Genomic DNA, 15,658 nt, shown 5'->3' with positions numbered 1-15,658 from the left:
GCAGGCAGCGCACGGGGCAGCCCCGCCCGCTCCCGGCAGCCCGCGCGCGGCCCGGGGGCCTCGGAGCACGGCGGAACCATGCCTAAGTCCAAGCGGGATCGCAAAGGTGGGAGCGGGACCCCGCGCCCGGGCACATTCCTCTCCACACCCCTATTCCTGTCGCCTACTCCGTTGTTTTCCCATTCCTCGATCCCATCCCCCATCGCCCCCTTCCCTCTCCCCACCCCTTCCCTATTCGTGTCCCCTTCATCGCTTTCTCATTTCTCGACCCCATGCATCGATCGCCCTCTTCTCTCTCCCCGTCCTCTTACCTGTCCCGTGCCGATCCCTATTCCCTTCCCTATCCGCTCGAGTCCTTGCCCATGTCTTATTGCCATCCCCATCCCTCCCTGACGCTCTCTCCGCTCCGCTCCCCGCAGTGTCCCTAACGCGGACGCCCCGCAAGGGGCTGGAGGCCAAGCAGGCTCTGATCACCGAGGTGAGTGTGGCCCAGGCCCGGGCCCCTGTCCCCTCTCCCTCTCTTTCCCGTTCCTCCCACCCCCCGTGCCCGTCCTGGTCCTGGTAACGTCTCCCCCGCAGCTGCGGCGCTGTGTGGACACCTACAAGTACATCTTCGTTTTCTCCGTGGCCAACATGAGGAACAACAAGCTGAAGGATGTGCGGAACGCCTGGAAGCACAGCAGGTGGGCACGGGGGTGGTGCAGGGTGGGAGATGCCGAAGGGGATGAGCTCCAGGGCTGACATCCTCCTGCTCCTGCTCCTGGGCAGGATCTTCTTCGGGAAGAACAAGGTGATGATGGTGGCGCTGGGCCGGGAGCCGAGCAGCGAGTACAAGGAGAACCTGCACAAGGTACCTGCTGGGGGCTCCTCTGGGTGTCCTAAAGCTTCACCTGGTGTATTCCCCATCCTGGAATGACATGCTGAGGTCACCATTCTGTGGGTGTTTTAACTGAATCCATCCATGCCCTGCCATAAAGGGTCTGTTGTGAGTGAATCTGTGCAGGGCTGAGCCCTGGTGAGTCCCTGGTGCTCCCCAATCCCCATAGATGCTCCTTTCTTCCAGGTAAGCAAACACCTGAGAGGGGAGGTCGGGCTCCTCTTCACCAACCGCACCAGGGACGAGGTGGATGAGTAAGTACCAGTCTGGCACAGCCTTTTTGTTGCCACAAAACCCCAACACTCCTTGCTGCTTCCCTCAAAGCAGGGATGGTCTCATGGGCTTTTTCTGCTCACAGCCATTCCTGCAACAGCAGGGCAGAATCATGGAAGGGTTTGGGTTGGGAGGGACCTTAAAGCTCATCTCATTCGACCCCCTTGGACACTTCCAGGGATCCAGGGGTAGCCACAACCTCTCTAAGAAACACCAGGTCCTAGGGCAGGCTGTGCCCCAGTCCCTGTCTCAGCCCAGGGATGTTCCTCCCCCAGCTGAAGCTCTTGTTGCCCATCTGTGTCCCAGGTGGTTCTCCAAGTTCCGGGAGCTGGACTTTGCCCGTGCTGGGAACAAGGCACCGTACGGGGTGAGCCTGGACACGGGGCCCCTGGAGCAGTTCCCCCACTCCATGGAGCCACAGCTGCGGCAGCTGGGGCTGCCCACGGCGCTGAAGAAAGGTACAGCAGGGAGGGGGGGCAGCCCCAGGGTCTGTCTGTGCAGCTGGGATCTCTTATGGACGGTGTGAAATATACAGCAGGCTTTAGGTCTGGAGAAAACCTGAGGGACAACTTTCTTCTTGTTGAGCTGGGGCTAGAACTCCTTATGTCCTTGTGCTGTTGTTCCCAACCTCATGTCAAAGGCTGAGTGAAACCCCCACATTTCTCCACAGTGCCATCCTTTTCCAGTGGAAACAGCTCAGATTAACCCACTCAGGAACCAGGTGTGGGGTTTGAGAGCAGATGTCACCCCTGTCCTTGGGGTGCACTGATACTGCATGGGAAGGTGTCAGCTCCAGTGGGTGGGTTGGAGGGAGTCCTGGCTCTGTCCCCCACATTCCAGGGGAGTTCCCAGTGCCTGGGATCCTATTCCCAGGGGTTTTGTTCTGCAGGAGTGGTGACACTGCTTTCGGATTACGAAGTGTGCAAGGAAGGAGATGTTCTCACCCCAGAACAGGCCCGTGTGCTGGTGAGTAACACAACAGCTCTGCTTCGTGACACAAAATGGCTAATAATGAATTAACACAACTCACAAAACTCAGCAGCAATTATTTTAGTTCCTGCTTTGCTCCACTTCCCACCTGGAAGCAGAACTCACTGTTTTGAGACAGTAAAGCACGAATGGATTTGTGTCCTCTCCTAGAAACTCTTTGGCTACGAGATGGCAGAGTTTAAAGTCACCATGAAGTTCCTGTGGAATTCTGAGACGGGAGACTTCCAGAAGCTCGTAGAAGACACAGGAGAGGAGGAGGAAGAGGAGGAGGATGATGACGATGGCAGCAATGAGGACTAACAGCTTGGACACCAGACAAACTAATTTTAGGGACAAAAAGAGGAGAACATTTCCCTTCCCTGGGTGCACCTGGACTGGGACGATCTTCATATACAATGACCTAACTATGCTTTTTTTATATTTATATAAATATCTACGTGAAACTTCAGATGGTTGTTGCTGCTGCCTGTTACTGTTGGTGTATCCTGGGATCTGAGGAAATGCCAGCTCAAACATGAAAACTGGGCAGAAAGGGTGTAAATGTAATGGAAAACTTTGATATAGAACAAAGGGAAAGATGCTGAGGGTTTGTTATTCTGACACAGAAGAAGATATTTAGCTCAATCCTTGGAATTTTGCCTTTTCCTTGGCAGTGTCCATGGCCAGGCTGGATGGGGCTTGGAGCACCCTGGGATAGTGGAAGGTGTCCCTGCCCATAGCAGGGGGTGGAACAAGAAGAGATTTAAGGACCATCCAACCCATCCTGAAATTCTGTGATTCCAAGTCCCCAAGTGCTGCCAAAGAGCTGCCAGATTCCAGGCACAGGTCAGACACGGGGTCTGCACTAGAAAGAAGTTTTATTCTTGTATGTAATTATTTAAAATTTCACATTAAAGCACAACAGGGCCTTCACCTCGTTAACGTGTTGATTTTCCTGATCAGCTGCATCCTGAATCACAGGGTGTGCTGGGGGAGCTGAGGGGCCAGGAGGGATGACAAAGGCACAGGTGTGGATCCTACAAAGCTTCACTGATTCAGGAAAAACCTGCAGCCCTCCAGCCGTGGATGGGAGGGCAGGGTGGGCAGTACCTCTGCAGAGCTGTGCCGGCTGTCCCAGCCCTCCCTAGCGGAAGTAGTTGGGGCAGTCGTGTGCACTCAGGTTCCAGGCCTCGTCAAACGCCTGCACCACGGCCGGCAGCAGGGGACCCTCCTCGCTGTAGTTAAGGTTCTGCTCCAGCTGCTCCAAGTTGGACATCCCAATGATCACTGCATCTCCAAGAGAACCCTGGGAAGAGATGGGAGGTGTTGCTGATCCCAAAAAAGAAAGTTCACCTCTCAAGCCACTGTGTTTTTTCCCACTAAAGAACATCCAGGAATTAAGCAATTGACACCACAAATTCTGCTCACTCCCCAAGTCGCTCCAAATCCTCATAAGCTGCCAAATCCTACTTTATGATGGGCTACAGGAATATTTAGGGGACATCAGGAATATTAAGCAGCAGTTTCTGAGCCCAGCAAAAGGTGAGTCCTCTCTTGCAGGGAAGCTGAGTGCATGGGAAGCCAAGACCCCAGTAACTGGCACCTAAAATCTTCCATTTGAGGCTTCCAGTTCTGACCATATGGGATACCATGGGGAAAGGCAGACCTGCCTCACTCCTGCTGCCTGGCAGAGCCTGTAAAGCAATACTCACTTTGAAACACCACAATCCTACAGGATTAAAGGACACCTACACTGAAATTTCTCTGTGAGCCATGGCAGCAGTGCCCAGGTCAAGCTCTCACCTGCAGTTTGGAGTGGTTGTAGAGCCAGCGCAGTGCAGCAGACGCCAGGCTGGGTGCAGTGGAGCCATAAGCCTCTTTCAGAGCTTTTTCTACCAGTGCAATTCCCTCAAAATTGTGTTTTTTCCAGTACCTGCCAAAAAAAAAAAAAAATCACTGCCCTTGGGACCTCTCATCAGTGGTACACCTATATTCCATCCAAAGGCTTTCACGAAGCCTCATACAACTCTTTGTAGCCTCTGAGGACTTCTGCAATCTCCCTTGGGAGCTGTGAGGAAGCTGAACCTAAAAACCACCCTGTAGAATTCAGTCACACACCACACCCCCCAACCATGTGTGCTGACATAATCCCAAGCTTTGGTCAATTCTGCTTCCTCTCAGCTATTAGAACTAAACACTCTTAAGAGTGTTTTTTTTTTTTTAATGCAGCCATTTCTGCTCATCTGTCAGCTCAGGACATACCTGTCCCTGTAGGCCTGAGCCCAGTCATTCCCAAAAAATCTCCCAGTGGGCTGGCATGTGTCTTTGTCCTCGTACTTGTACTTGCCGGTCAGCAGCCCCCCTGGGATGGAAGGCAGCAGCAGGTTTGGGGATGGGCTGGCTCTGCAGAGCCCCCATTCCAGAGAGTTCTGTCCCAAAGCCTGGCCTTGGCCCCTGTACCTGCCAGTGGGTTGTAGGCATAGAAGCGCAGCCCGAAGTGCCTCAGGCAGGGGAAGAGCTCGGTCTCCACCTGGCGAGTGGTGGCGTTGTACATTCCCTGCACGGGGTGGGAGACAGCCTCAAACACAGCTCAGGGCACAGCAGCCATCCCTTCCCACCCTGCCCTGCCAATACACATCCAAGAGAGAGGGTTCAGATCACACAAGGTTATGATTTGCTTAGGAACAGACTCACTGAAGGACTGCAAATCATTTAAGTTCTATGCCAGGGTAGTCACTGACTGCAGCAATGAACACACTGAGCTGTTTCTGAGCAGCAACCTCACCCAGCTTCCTGAATTTCCTCACTGAAAGGGTGGTCAGGCCTTGGCAGGGGCTGCCCAGGGAGGTGTTGGAGTCCCCATCCTTGTAGGTGTCCAAGGAAGGCCTGGATGTGGGCTAGGTGACAAGGTGGGCATTGGGTACAGCTGGGCCTGGAGGTCTTTTCCAACCTCAGTGACTTTGTGACTTCCCAGACTAAGTGCAGCAGCTTCCTTCTGTGTTTATATCTGGCACACTGGGGCTGGTCCTACATTTGGGGAGCCCAAATCCAAGCTCCCCCCCCGTCCCTCACCTGGTACACAGTTGGCATCACCCAGTTGTTGTACTTGCAGATGGTGCAGATTTCTGCCACCTCCCACGCAGCGTAATTTGACAGGCCAAGCTCTTTAAACTTCCCCTGCAGAGGAGTAAATGGGAAATCAGTTTCAGTGTTTCAAAGTTCATCTGGACCCTGACAGCACAAAATGGGTACAGTGAAAAGAATAGTCATCAAATTTTCATCCAGAAGGGTTAATTCTTGTCCACCTTTTCAGACAGACTATGAATTAGTAAGACACGACAAAAATATTCTCCATTTTCTGTTCATTTGGAATTTACACCTTCTAGTTTAATTGGTATAACCAGATAAACAAAACTTAGGAATTCTTTACTCATTATCAGCACTAATTTTAACTCAGACTGTTAACAGGGCTGGAAGCAAAGTTCAGATGTTCTGAGAGCTCTTGGGAACAAAGTGCACCACACGAGCACACAAAGAGCAGCAGCTGCTCAGCTCTGCCCTGGGCTCTGTTTCCTCTTCCCAGAGCTGCACAAACACAGCGCTGCAGATGGGCATAAGCAGCAGCCCTGGTTTAAAAAAAAGCAGTGGGAAGAAGGGAATCAAGGATTGTCCAGGCTTGGACTCTGCACTTTTACCTCTTTGTGCAGCTCATTGCAGGCACGCAGGGTCTCCTCCACCGGGGTCCCGTGGTCAGGAGCGTGGAGGTAGAAGAGCTCCACACTCGTCCTCTGCAGCCTCTCCAGGGACGTGTCCAGTTGGGAGCGCACGCTCTCCGGCTTCAGCGTCTTCCCATCCCACGGGTTTGCCTTGGTGGCCACTTCCACTGGCAGAGAGAGGAGGAATGAGCAAGGATGAGGAGGGGAGTGGGGATAAGGGACATGACCCAAGTGTTTGAGGTGTTTCAGGGAAGGTGCCTCTCCTCAGGAATCCAGCCAGCCTGGCAGGGGAGGCTCTGCCCCAGACAGGGAAGGTCTGTCTGCTCCTCAAGGTCTGGGGGCCAGCACTTGTACGGGGGTCCCTTCCCCTCAGGCATGGCAGGGAAAACTCTTGTTCTCAGGGGATGGGCCCGGGGCAAGTCCGTTTTCCTCAAGAGGTAGTCAGCCGGGCAGGGAAGATCCCTCTCCTCAGGGAATGGACCCTGAGGAAGACCCTTGTCCTTGGAGACAGCCTCAGACTGGCAGGGAAGGCCCTTCTTCTTCCTATCTCCTTAGGGAAGTCTCAGGGAGGGCATTTGCCTATCAGGGAAGACCTTGCTCTTCAGGCAACGAGTCCTGGCCAAGCCTCTTCTCCTCAAGGACAATGTCAGCCTGGCAGAAGAGATGAGACCTTCTCCTCAGAGAAGACTCTTCTCCTCAAGGCACGGTTCCCAGCAAGTCCCCTCTCCCCAGGGAAATCCCTTCTCCTCAGCAAAGACCCCTCTCTTTACAGAACGAGTCCTGGCCAAGTCCCTCCTCCTCAAGGACAATGTCAGCCTGGCAGAGGGGACCCTTCTCCTCAGGGCAGCGCCCTCTCCTCCCACACGGGCCCCGAGGCAGCCCCTCTCCCGCGAGGGCAACCCGTCCTCCGCCGTACCGGGCTCGGTGCCGCCGGCCAGCAGCGTGCCCAGGATGCGCTCCGACTCGCCGCCCGCGTACATGAAGGCGGTATCGAGGAGGCGGTACCGGCGGCGCAGGAAGGCTCGGAGCAGCTCGGCACTCGCCTCGGGCCCGGCTCGCCGGCCCATCTCCATCGCGCCCAGCACCACCGCAGGCCGAGCCCCGCCGCCCGCCACCGCCGCCATCGCTGCCCGCGCCGCCATCGCGCCTGCGCGGCCCCGCCCCGCCCCTCATGGCCCCGCCCCTCATGGCCCTGCCCCTCAGGCACGGCCCCGCCCCTCAGGCACGGCCCCGCCCCTCACGGCCTCTCACACGGCGGGGCCGAGCCGAGCGCCCCGAGCCGGGGGGAAGCGGCAACTTTGGGAAAGGCGGTACCGGGAACCGCGGGGAGTGCGTGGAAAAACAGCGACTTTGTGAAAAAGATTTCACGCTGCGGGTCCGTGAAAAATTGCCGGTTTCCGGCAACTTCCTGAGAAAGCGGCAGAGGAGCGGCGGGACTGGGACAGCGGCAAAGGAAACCCGGGAGGGTTTGCGAGAACAGCAAAGGAAACTGGGCAGGATTTGGGACTGCGGCGAAGGAAACCCGGCGAGTGTCTGAGGGGTTGTGGATTTGCGAAGAAAAACAGCCCAAGTTTCAAAAGAGCGAGTTTTCAAGGAAAAATAAAGTTCCGAGCCGCGTCGGTGCTGCGAGGACAGGTTGGGTTGGATTTCTTTTATTTATTTATTTATTTTAGCCCCTGCTTTTTTTCCTTCTCCTTCTTTTCTTCTCTTTTTCTTTTTGTTCCTTTTTTTCCTTTTCCCCTCCCATTTCCTTTTTTCTTTCATTTTTTTCCTCTTCTTTTCTCTTTTTTTTGCCTTCTTGCTTCTTCTTTTTTTCTTTTTTCATTTCTGTTTCTCCTTTGAGGCCAAATCCTGCCGGGCTGGCAGCAGAACCGAGGCCAATAAAGGTGTATTATCCACTAATGATGCATTTTTCCACCATGAGCCAGCACCCGGCGGAGCCCCAGCCCTGTCCCTTGCTCGGATCTGTCGTTCTCCAGGGTTATTACATTTCCCATGTGTTATTTCCTTTTTCCCAGCGGTTCCATGGCTGCGCTGCGCTGGAGGGGTCTCCCCTTTGGGAACCTCTCTGATTGTCCCAATGGGTCCCGGTGGATCATGGATGTGTTCAATGAGTGTGCCCAGGACAGCCGGGATGTCGCCAGCATCGTCCTGGGGCTGGGCTCCATCGGCTGCTTCATCGCTGCAGCCTTCCCGTGAGTACCGCTCCCAAATTCCTGGGTATCGCCCCCATATCCCGTAGTACCGCTCCCAAATCCCCGGGCACTGCTCCCAAATCCCAGAGTGCCTCTCCCAAGTCCCTGGGCACCGCTCCCAAATGTTGGAGTATCGCCTCCAAATCCCAGAGTGCCTCTCCCAAGTCCCTGGGCACCGCTCCCAAATCTCAGTGTATCACCCCCACATCCCGGGCAGCCCTTCCCGGGGGATGGCAGAAACCGGGGTGCCAGAATTATGAAATCCCCGCGGCAAAAGCAGCGAGGGCTCGGCAGATTTCGGGTGAGGGGAGCAGGCAGCGCAGCCCCGGAGGCTCGGCGGTGGCCACGGGGTTGTTGCTGTGCCTGGCAGCAGGAATGTCCCACGTCAGGCACGTGCAGGGCCGGCAGGACAGGTCATCCTGTCCCGGGGAGCCCGGGGGTGCTTGGAAGTGCTGACACAAGGGTGGCAGAGGGGCACGTGAGGGGTCACGGTTCTTTCGAAACCACAGGGGAGGATCCTGCAGCCGGGATCATCTTCCCTGCTCCTCCCACAGGGCACTCGGCGAGCACCGCTGGGGCTCAGGAGTTCCACCTGGGGCCAGGGCAGCGTGTGGCCTTGCTTATCCTCCCGGGACTGCTTTGGGATCCACAGGAATCCTGGGGATGGCTCCAGGTAGCGCTGAACCAGCTGTGGGTGATGTTTGTGCCTCTGCCCAATGCTCTGCAGGCAGTTTTACCAGGCCTGCAGAACGGGCATCATGGACCAGGCTCTCTCCATCTATTTCCTGCTGGGATGGCTGGGCGGAGACCTCCTCAACCTCATCGGTTCCTTCCTGGCTGATCAGCTGCCCCTGCAGGTACCGAGGCCGGGCTGGCTCTCAAACAGCCCAGCTCCAGGGAGGAGGGAGGGGCTGGGAGCTGCTTTATCCAGCACTGGGAGCTAGAGACCCAAATTGCCCGGGATGCTCCCTCTTTGCCCCCCAGAAATGCTCCCCTCCAAACCTCCTGGGTTTGCTCCCTTTTTCCCTTCTTGGTGTTTTCCCTTCTCTCCCAGGGATGCTCCCTTCTTCACCCCCTGAGTTACTCCTTTCTCTCCTTCTGAGGCTGTTCCCTTCTCCTTCCCGGGACACTCCCCTCTCCCCAGGGACACCGGGAGAGCAGGGAGCATCCCTGTGGGACCATCCCAGCCCACCCAGGTCCCCGCGGGTGTGTTCCCAGCACGTCCCCTCCCCACAGGTGTACACGGCCATTTACTACGTGCTGGCAGACCTGGGGATGCTCTCCCTCTACTGCTACTACCGGGTGAAGAACGGGGGCAGAGCCTGTGAGTTGGGGCAGGGGTGGGGCCTCTGCTCTCCTGGGCACCGGGAACACAGAGGGGGGGATTCCAGGGAGCCCGGGGACACTCCAGGCACAGTTATTACATGCCTCTATTGCTTGCTGGGTTTGTTTTTTGTTTTTTCCCTTGAATAATTTGAGCCCCTAGAAGAGCAAAGCTAACAAACACCTACAGGCTGAGCCTGGGGCTCCTGCAACCTCCCCACCACGGTGTCCAGGCTGAAAACAACCCCCCTGTGAGCCTCACTGGGAACAGAAATAAATAAATCCCCCACAGTTCCGTGGTGACTCTGCCTCAGAGCTGGGAACCACAGAGCTCCTGACTCAGGCAGAGCTGGGAGGGAAAGGGGGAAGTTTTCCAACTGTTTGGCCTTCACAGGGAAGTTCCTGTCTGTTCAACTGGACTGAAAAGGGAACCTGAGCAGTTCTTGCAGGGTTTAAACAGTCAGAGAAAACAGAGAAAATCCCCTTGCCAGCACTGCTGAATCCCAAGCAGGCTCCTTGGGACTGGGATAATTATTTAAGTTAGTAAAGACATGAGAAGTTATTAGCCAACTGGTATTTGACCCATCAGATATAGTTTTGTTAAGCTGGAGAGCTTATTTACTGAATCATCATCACTAAAAATTACTGGAAAATAATAAATTACTTCTAACGAATAAGCGACAGCAAGGCTTGCTGTGGCAGGCATTTGAGAGTGACTTAAGGCAGTGAAATCTTCTAGTGGGGATGATTTTTAAGAGCCCTAACCCTAAAGAAACCGAGATAGGAGCAGTTTCCTCCCTGATAAGGTACAAACTGGGCACATCACTGGGAGATAAATCACATCAATCACCCAGAGCAGCCACTGCCCCATCCCTTGGTGAGATAAGGGACAGTTTGGAGGTTTCTTCACCCTGACAGAGTCCTGGCACCCCTGGGGCTGTTGGGGGTTCCTGGGTTCTCCCTAACCAGGCTCTCTGTGACTCCCTGCAGTCCCTGCTCCCATCAATGCAGCCTTTGTGTTCCTCTCCGTGGGCTCCCTGTCCAGCCTCCCCCTCCTGGGCAGTGCCAGCACCGAGGATCCAGTGACCTTCAGAGGGAGATCTCTGCTGTCAGCTCCAGGGGATGAGCTTGGATCAAAGGTGAGCCAGTTCCTAAACCTGGGAGGTGGGATAGAGCTCTGCTTGGGGATGTCCTGCTGGATGCTGTCATCCCAAAAAAACCACCCTGGACCCCACCACGTGTTTTGGAGTTAGGGGTTGTTCCTGTTTTAGGGTCAAATTGTTCTCCAGGAGACTGTTACAGTCTAGGAAGGTGACACTGGAAAGAGAACTTTTCCGAAGATTCCTCCAAAATTCAGGAGCAGTTTGCTGCAGGATTTCAGACATTTCAGGGCATTTTCACTTCAAACTTCAAGTACTTCTATGGGCCTGCTCAAGAGTCAGCAAACCTCACATTTCCCACATCTGCTTGCAAACAGACTTTATCTCAGGTAGCTGCATAGAATGGACAGTCTGCAAAAAAATGTGGTTCCTGTTTTCAGGAAATTTGAAAGACTTCTCCCCTTTAATTCTTTTTCCAGTTATCCACATTTATATATTATGGAAAATCAAGCAAGAAAGTGCAGCAAGGTAACTGAGTTGGCTGAAACTGAAAGTTAGGTTTGCAAAATAGTTTTGCTCTGGCAATAGAAAAGGACCTCTCAGAGCAGTGCAAACAAACCCAATTGCCATTATAGCAGATTACATTGGGTATTTGACTGTGGCAAAGTGAAATCTAATTATCAGTTGTGATTAGCAGCGGGCAGTGAGGAGGGGAGCTGGGCGTACGCGGGGCTGGCTGTGGCCGTGCTGGAGCTCTGAGCACAGGGGCTGTCCCTGTCCCTGTCTGTGTCCCCGCCCCTGCCTTGCAGCCTTTCTCCAGGACTGAGATCATTGGATTTACCATCGGCTCCATCTCCTCCGTGCTCTACCTGTGCTCCCGAGTGCCCCAGATCTGCACCAACGTGAGTGCCCAGCCTGGGACCCCGGGGCTCCTCACTCCAAGGGGCTGGGGAGTCTCCTTTCTCCCCGGGGGTTTTCCTTTCTGCTCCCTGGCTCCAGGCCCCATCTCTGATCACAGACTCTTTCTCTCTATTTATTTTCTCCCACTCCCTGTAACCTACCAACACTTTGAGGGTGGGGCTTTCATTTTGTCTTACAAGCCAAAGGGGAACTAAAAGACTCTCAGCATTGAGTCACCACTTCTCTTTTTTTAATGCTGGAGGAGAGGATGATTAATTGTTGTAGAGAGATTTAGGAGAGCTGCACCCAAGCTCCTCTGCTCTCCCTCTTTTCCCAGTACAAGAGGAAATCCACCAGTGGGGTCTCCTACTCTCTCTTTGCCCTGGTGATGCTGGGGAACTCCCTGTATGGCATCAGTGTCCTCCTGAAGAACCCGGAGCCAGGCCAGGGCCAAGGTGACTACATCCTGCACCACCTGCCCTGGCTCGTGGGCAGCCTGGGTGTGCTGGCCCTCGACGTGGTTGTATCCTTTGCCCTGGGCTGGGATCCCATCCTGCCAGCAGGACCTGGCAGGGGATGGAGCAGGCAGGGCTGGGCAGGGCTGGTGCTGCTCCCTGCGGGATTTGTGGTGTTTCATGGGCTGGGAAACGCCTCAGCCCTGGTCTGCATTGAGCTCCTTGTCCTGTTCCCACCTCCCCTGACACAGACTGGGGGTGGTGACAGCCAGAGCATCCCTGAGATCCTCCCTGTGAGTGTGTGAGTGTGCAGAGCCTTGACCTCTCCCCAGATCTCCTTCCAGTTCCTGGCGTATCGGGAAGGACGGCCTGGAGCCCTTGAGGAGAGGGATGCTCTGCTTGGGGAGCAGGATGAGAGCCTGGAGAGCTGACAGAGGGCCCTGCCCCACGGCGACAGGAGGAGGAGGAGGATGTACATGAGGAAGGTGACCTTAGGCCCAGGCAGACTGGCCCCTCCATCATGGTGGCTCCTGGCAGAAGAGGCCCTGAGCCTGTGGGTGACACCTTGTGCTGCCGAGGCAGCAGAGGATGCTGCTGGGACACCTCGTGCCTTTTTTGATACCAATGATGCTTTCAGGATAAAAGGGAATTTTTGGATACCTCAGCTGCTCCCGTGCCCCACATCTGAGCCTGGTCACTGCTGCATCTCCCAAGGGTGATCTGGAATTTTCTGGTGCTGAAAAATGTGGGGAGGGGACAGAGATGACTGACCTGCCACAGACACAGCACCACTGTGACCTCACAACTCCCCCCTCAGCTCCTTCTGGAAGACTCAGGGCTGGATCCAGTGGGGAAGGAGCAGCAGAACCAAAGTGTTCACTCCACACCTATTTTAATTATCATGGCTCACCCATCTATAAAACATATCCTTCCCCACCTGCCTCCCTTGGTTTCATTTTGCTGCTTTACCTGGCAGCTCCTGCCTCTTTCCTAATGAGTCTCACAGTCCCATTTCTGACTTCTCATTTTTTGCCTCATCCATATTTTAATTGCAGATTCATTAGGCAAGTTGCTCCATTAGTGTTCCCCAGCAGAAGAGCTGCCTCTGCTTGCTCTGGTTTTCAGTTCCTGCCCTCTCTCCTTGGTGAATTCATCAACTTGATGAATTTATCCTCAACGTGATGAGTTTATCCCCAGCACTGTTGAGTTTATCTGCAACACTGATGAGTTTATCCCCCTCTTGGGGTCCTGAACTCAGCACAGTGCTCCTTGACCAAGGAAAGCAGGGGTGGTCTGGGACAAGCTGTGTCCCCATGAGCAGAGTGCAGGTGTAGCCAGGCTCCCTCCCATATCCTGAGCAATTCCTGCTGGGGATGAGCAGCTCAGTCTCCCTGGGAAAATGAGGAAAACCCACCAAGGCTTAGAGACCCTTCAGGAAAAGCTACCATAGCTTGGCCTTGTGAAAACAAGAGCTTTCCTTTTCCTGCAGTTGCTATCAGCTCTTCCTTTTGCTTCCCTTTCCCCACTCCAGCTCCCTTCCTGATACCCAGCATCGTGTCCCTTTTGGCTTTAGCTCCATTATCACTCATCTGTGATTCCTCAGCCAGTCCATGACATTTGTCCTTCCCAAGGAAGTTACTCTGCTTTGTCCTCACACTGAGGACATCAATCCAGGGTTCCACAGCTCAGCCTGGATCCCACATTAAACTGCTCAGTGCCCACCAAGCTGCAGCAGCAGGTCCACTGAAACACAAGCTGGGCCAGTATTTGGGTCTGACCCAGCTGTTTTCAGAAAGGAAATCTATTTTTCAGTCTCTCTGAGCCCCTTGAATCAAGTGAGTGTTTCTTTACTGAATGAATTAACAATTCTGCCCCTCTGGATTCACAGGCAAAGGGGCTGCTCACCTCCTCCTGAGGCCAGCAGCATTTCCTTTCCTGTCTTTGGGAATTGCAGAACAATTCATATCCAGTTTTGATCCAAACCATGAGCAAATCCCTCCTCTTTTGCCACTCACAACACTAAGTAGTTGTGACATACTGACTTTTCCTAAACTGGACAAAGAACCTCTGCCATATGGAGGAAAGTGCACATATACAAATGTACATATATATATATATATATATGTGCATATGTGTGTATATATATGTATGTGTATCCCAGCACCTTGAAAGGGCAGCAGGGTGAGTAATGCAGGGCCAAAGAGCAGTGGGACATCACATCCCCTTCCAGACAAACATTTCTGGGTGTGGGACATAAAAACAAACCCCAAGTAACCCTGCAAGGAAGGAAAGAGAAACAAGGACACAATCACACCACACTTCTTCCTGGGATTTTTTTTGTTTTTATTGTTTTAGGTTTTTTTTTCCTTTTTTTTTTTCCATTTTTTAGTATGGAGGCTCAAGTATCAGATGTAGATTCATTTTAAGCTTTACAAAAAAAACAAAAAATCAAAACAAAAACCCCTTTTGCATTCCATAAAAATTGACAGAAAAGCGCCTTGGAACCAGGCTATAGAAGAGCAGAACTTTCAGCAGGTCTCCAAATCACCATCTCCTGCACATCTGGGTTACTCAGTATTGTACAAGCCCAAGGAACACCCTCTCTTCACTCCCTCCCTCCAGCCAGCCCCTGTGCCCAGCCCCCAAACATACGTGGAATAGATTATTTTTCTTTTTTTTTCTTTTTTTTTTTTGTTTTTCCAGTTCTTCCTCTTTCACACACCACAGTATTTAATAAATTTTTGTTTTACATTTTTTACACCAATGTAACAAAAGGCAGGAGGGGGTGAGGGAGGAAAAGACAAACAATGATCTGTGGTGATGCATATAAATGGGGGAGGGTGGGAAAGGGGGGGGGAAGAAAAAAATAATACATGGACTTCTACAGAAACATAGCCTAACTCTTGATAGTAAAATGTGGTGCAAAGTAGGCCTCAGAGACTGAAAAAGTTTGTACAGCTTTATTCATGGGGAGAGGATGGCTTTGCATGGAGAATATTGGATGCAAATCGTGACGTGACCAACAGAAAAGGGCGGGGGATGATTCTCTAGGAAAGGAATCTAACGAGTGCATGGCATGGCTGGTTAGCACAGACAGAACTTTAACTTTGCTGCTTTCTCTTCAAAGCCTCCACCAGGTCGTTTTTAAGAGCTTCTTGTTTTGATTTGTCTGCAAAAGTCTGCACAGACCTGTGGGGAAGAAGGAGAGGCGAGTGAGAGGCAGAGCAGGGGGAAGGGCTGGGAGCAGTCCTGGGAGTCAGGAGGAAGGAGAAGCCCCGGAGCCCAGGCTCAGCTCTGCCTGCGGGACCCGGGGAGCAGAAGGTGGAGTGACCACTCAGTGAGAACACAAAGCAAAACTCACTCTGGCAAGGATTGACACCAAAGGCTTCCCCAGCAGCTCTGCCCAGCCCCGGGCTGCCAGAGGGAGATTCCCAACGTTTTGTTCCAGCCTAGAAGAAGCCCCAGCGTCCCACAGCCAAGGGGGTTAGAGCCCCTGCTCCCCCGCAAAGTGCAGAGAAAATCCAGCCCCACCCGGAGAAGGGCCGGGCTGGGCAGCTCTGGCCATTCTGCAGGACTGTTCACCTGGAGCCTTTGCACCACTGGGAAAAGCAGCCAGAGGATCTGCTCACAAATTTGCCTTTTTTTGTACCTTCCCTAAGGAATGAGTGATCAAAGCAGCTGAAGAAGAACAGAGATACTGTCACAAGGTTATTGCAGGGCTTCCCTTTGCCTGAAAGTACAGAGGAAAAGCTCCACCCTTCAGGAATCACCTGGGATCAGTGCCCTGGGAGAGGCCTGTGGAGGAACCTCTGATTTAAAGGAGACAGTAAGACATTTCCACTTTTAAAAA

The 15,658-nt window shown here is 53.4% G+C and overlaps 4 protein-coding genes across 7 annotated transcripts in view; 2 read left to right on the top strand and 2 right to left on the bottom strand.

Annotated features, from left to right (window-relative positions):
- Positions 1 to 21: 21 nt before the first annotated feature.
- Positions 22 to 3,052, top strand: MRTO4 (MRT4 homolog, ribosome maturation factor). Its single transcript, XM_014881688.2, has 8 exons — positions 22 to 106; positions 420 to 478; positions 580 to 683; positions 769 to 850; positions 1,064 to 1,131; positions 1,457 to 1,608; positions 2,040 to 2,116; positions 2,291 to 3,052. Exons 1-8 carry the CDS (start codon positions 79 to 81, stop codon positions 2,438 to 2,440), a joined length of 720 nt encoding a protein of 239 aa, XP_014737174.1. The 5' UTR covers positions 22 to 78; the 3' UTR covers positions 2,441 to 3,052.
- AKR7A2 (aldo-keto reductase family 7 member A2) lies at positions 2,981 to 6,996 on the bottom strand. The gene is made up of 7 exons (XM_014881684.2): positions 6,752 to 6,996; positions 5,815 to 6,002; positions 5,192 to 5,296; positions 4,580 to 4,676; positions 4,382 to 4,481; positions 3,923 to 4,052; positions 2,981 to 3,425 (listed from the first exon to the last, which is right to left on the bottom strand). Exons 1-7 carry the CDS (start codon positions 6,975 to 6,977, stop codon positions 3,264 to 3,266), a joined length of 1,008 nt encoding a protein of 335 aa, XP_014737170.2. The 5' UTR covers positions 6,978 to 6,996; the 3' UTR covers positions 2,981 to 3,263.
- An 85-nt stretch (positions 6,997 to 7,081) lies between these two features.
- On the top strand, positions 7,082 to 14,644 carry SLC66A1 (solute carrier family 66 member 1). Of its 3 annotated transcripts, XR_015808456.1 has the most exons (9): positions 7,082 to 7,470; positions 7,854 to 8,030; positions 8,758 to 8,887; positions 9,267 to 9,354; positions 10,344 to 10,492; positions 11,263 to 11,355; positions 11,691 to 11,876; positions 12,141 to 12,293; positions 12,446 to 14,644. XR_015808456.1 is itself a non-coding variant. In XM_088178959.1 (8 exons), exons 2-8 carry the CDS (start codon positions 7,861 to 7,863, stop codon positions 12,237 to 12,239), a joined length of 915 nt encoding a protein of 304 aa, XP_088035085.1. In that variant the 5' UTR covers positions 7,082 to 7,470; positions 7,854 to 7,860; the 3' UTR covers positions 12,240 to 14,644. The 3 variants fall into 3 exon arrangements, 2 of the variants coding, with proteins under 2 accessions (XP_088035085.1, XP_088035086.1); XM_088178959.1 differs by having other exon boundaries at positions 12,141 to 14,644; XM_088178960.1 differs by lacking the exon at positions 7,082 to 7,470 and having other exon boundaries at positions 7,919 to 8,030; positions 8,585 to 8,887; positions 12,141 to 14,644.
- CAPZB (capping actin protein of muscle Z-line subunit beta) overlaps positions 14,128 to 15,658 on the bottom strand; it is a 55,940-nt gene continuing 54,409 nt past the window's right edge. For both annotated transcript variants that reach the window (XM_014881687.2, XM_088178961.1), the window contains one exon: positions 14,128 to 14,997. In XM_014881687.2, the coding sequence (XP_014737173.1) occupies positions 14,910 to 14,997 (88 nt within the window). In that variant the 3' untranslated portion in view covers positions 14,128 to 14,909. The remainder of the gene's footprint in view (positions 14,998 to 15,658) is intronic.

Source organism: Sturnus vulgaris, chromosome 25 (genome assembly GCF_052056855.1).
Source record: "Sturnus vulgaris isolate bStuVul1 chromosome 25, bStuVul1.hap1, whole genome shotgun sequence".
In the NCBI taxonomy this organism is placed as follows: domain Eukaryota; kingdom Metazoa; phylum Chordata; class Aves; order Passeriformes; family Sturnidae; genus Sturnus; species Sturnus vulgaris.
The sequence above is the reverse complement of the archived record's forward strand: the minus strand, read 5'-3'. Positions and strand labels throughout refer to the sequence as shown.

Bases quoted from the DNA above. Each gene is read 5' to 3' on its own strand.
- MRTO4 (XM_014881688.2), top strand. From the start codon at position 79: ATGCCTAAGTCCAAGCGGGATCGCAAAG. The intron at 851-1,063 runs GTACCTGCTGGG...CCTTTCTTCCAG, and splicing joins ACAAGGAGAACCTGCACAAG to GTAAGCAAACACCTGAGAGG. The intron at 2,117-2,290 runs GTGAGTAACACA...GTCCTCTCCTAG, and splicing joins CAGAACAGGCCCGTGTGCTG to AAACTCTTTGGCTACGAGAT.
- AKR7A2 (XM_014881684.2), bottom strand. From the start codon at position 6,977: ATGGCGGCGCGGGCAGCGATGGCGGCGGTGGCGGGCGGCGGGGCTCGG. The intron at 4,053-4,381 runs GTATGTCCTGAG...TTTTTTTGGCAG, and splicing joins GCTCAGGCCTACAGGGACAG to GTACTGGAAAAAACACAATT. The intron at 3,426-3,922 runs GTGAGAGCTTGA...ATCTCTTCCCAG, and splicing joins ACAACCACTCCAAACTGCAG to GGTTCTCTTGGAGATGCAGT.
- SLC66A1 (XM_088178959.1), top strand. From the start codon at position 7,861: ATGGCTGCGCTGCGCTGGAGGGGTCTCCCCTTTGGGAACCTCTCTGAT. The intron at 10,493-11,262 runs GTGAGCCAGTTC...CCTGCCTTGCAG, and splicing joins GGGATGAGCTTGGATCAAAG to CCTTTCTCCAGGACTGAGAT. The intron at 11,877-12,140 runs GTATCCTTTGCC...ACCTCTCCCCAG, and splicing joins TGCTGGCCCTCGACGTGGTT to ATCTCCTTCCAGTTCCTGGC.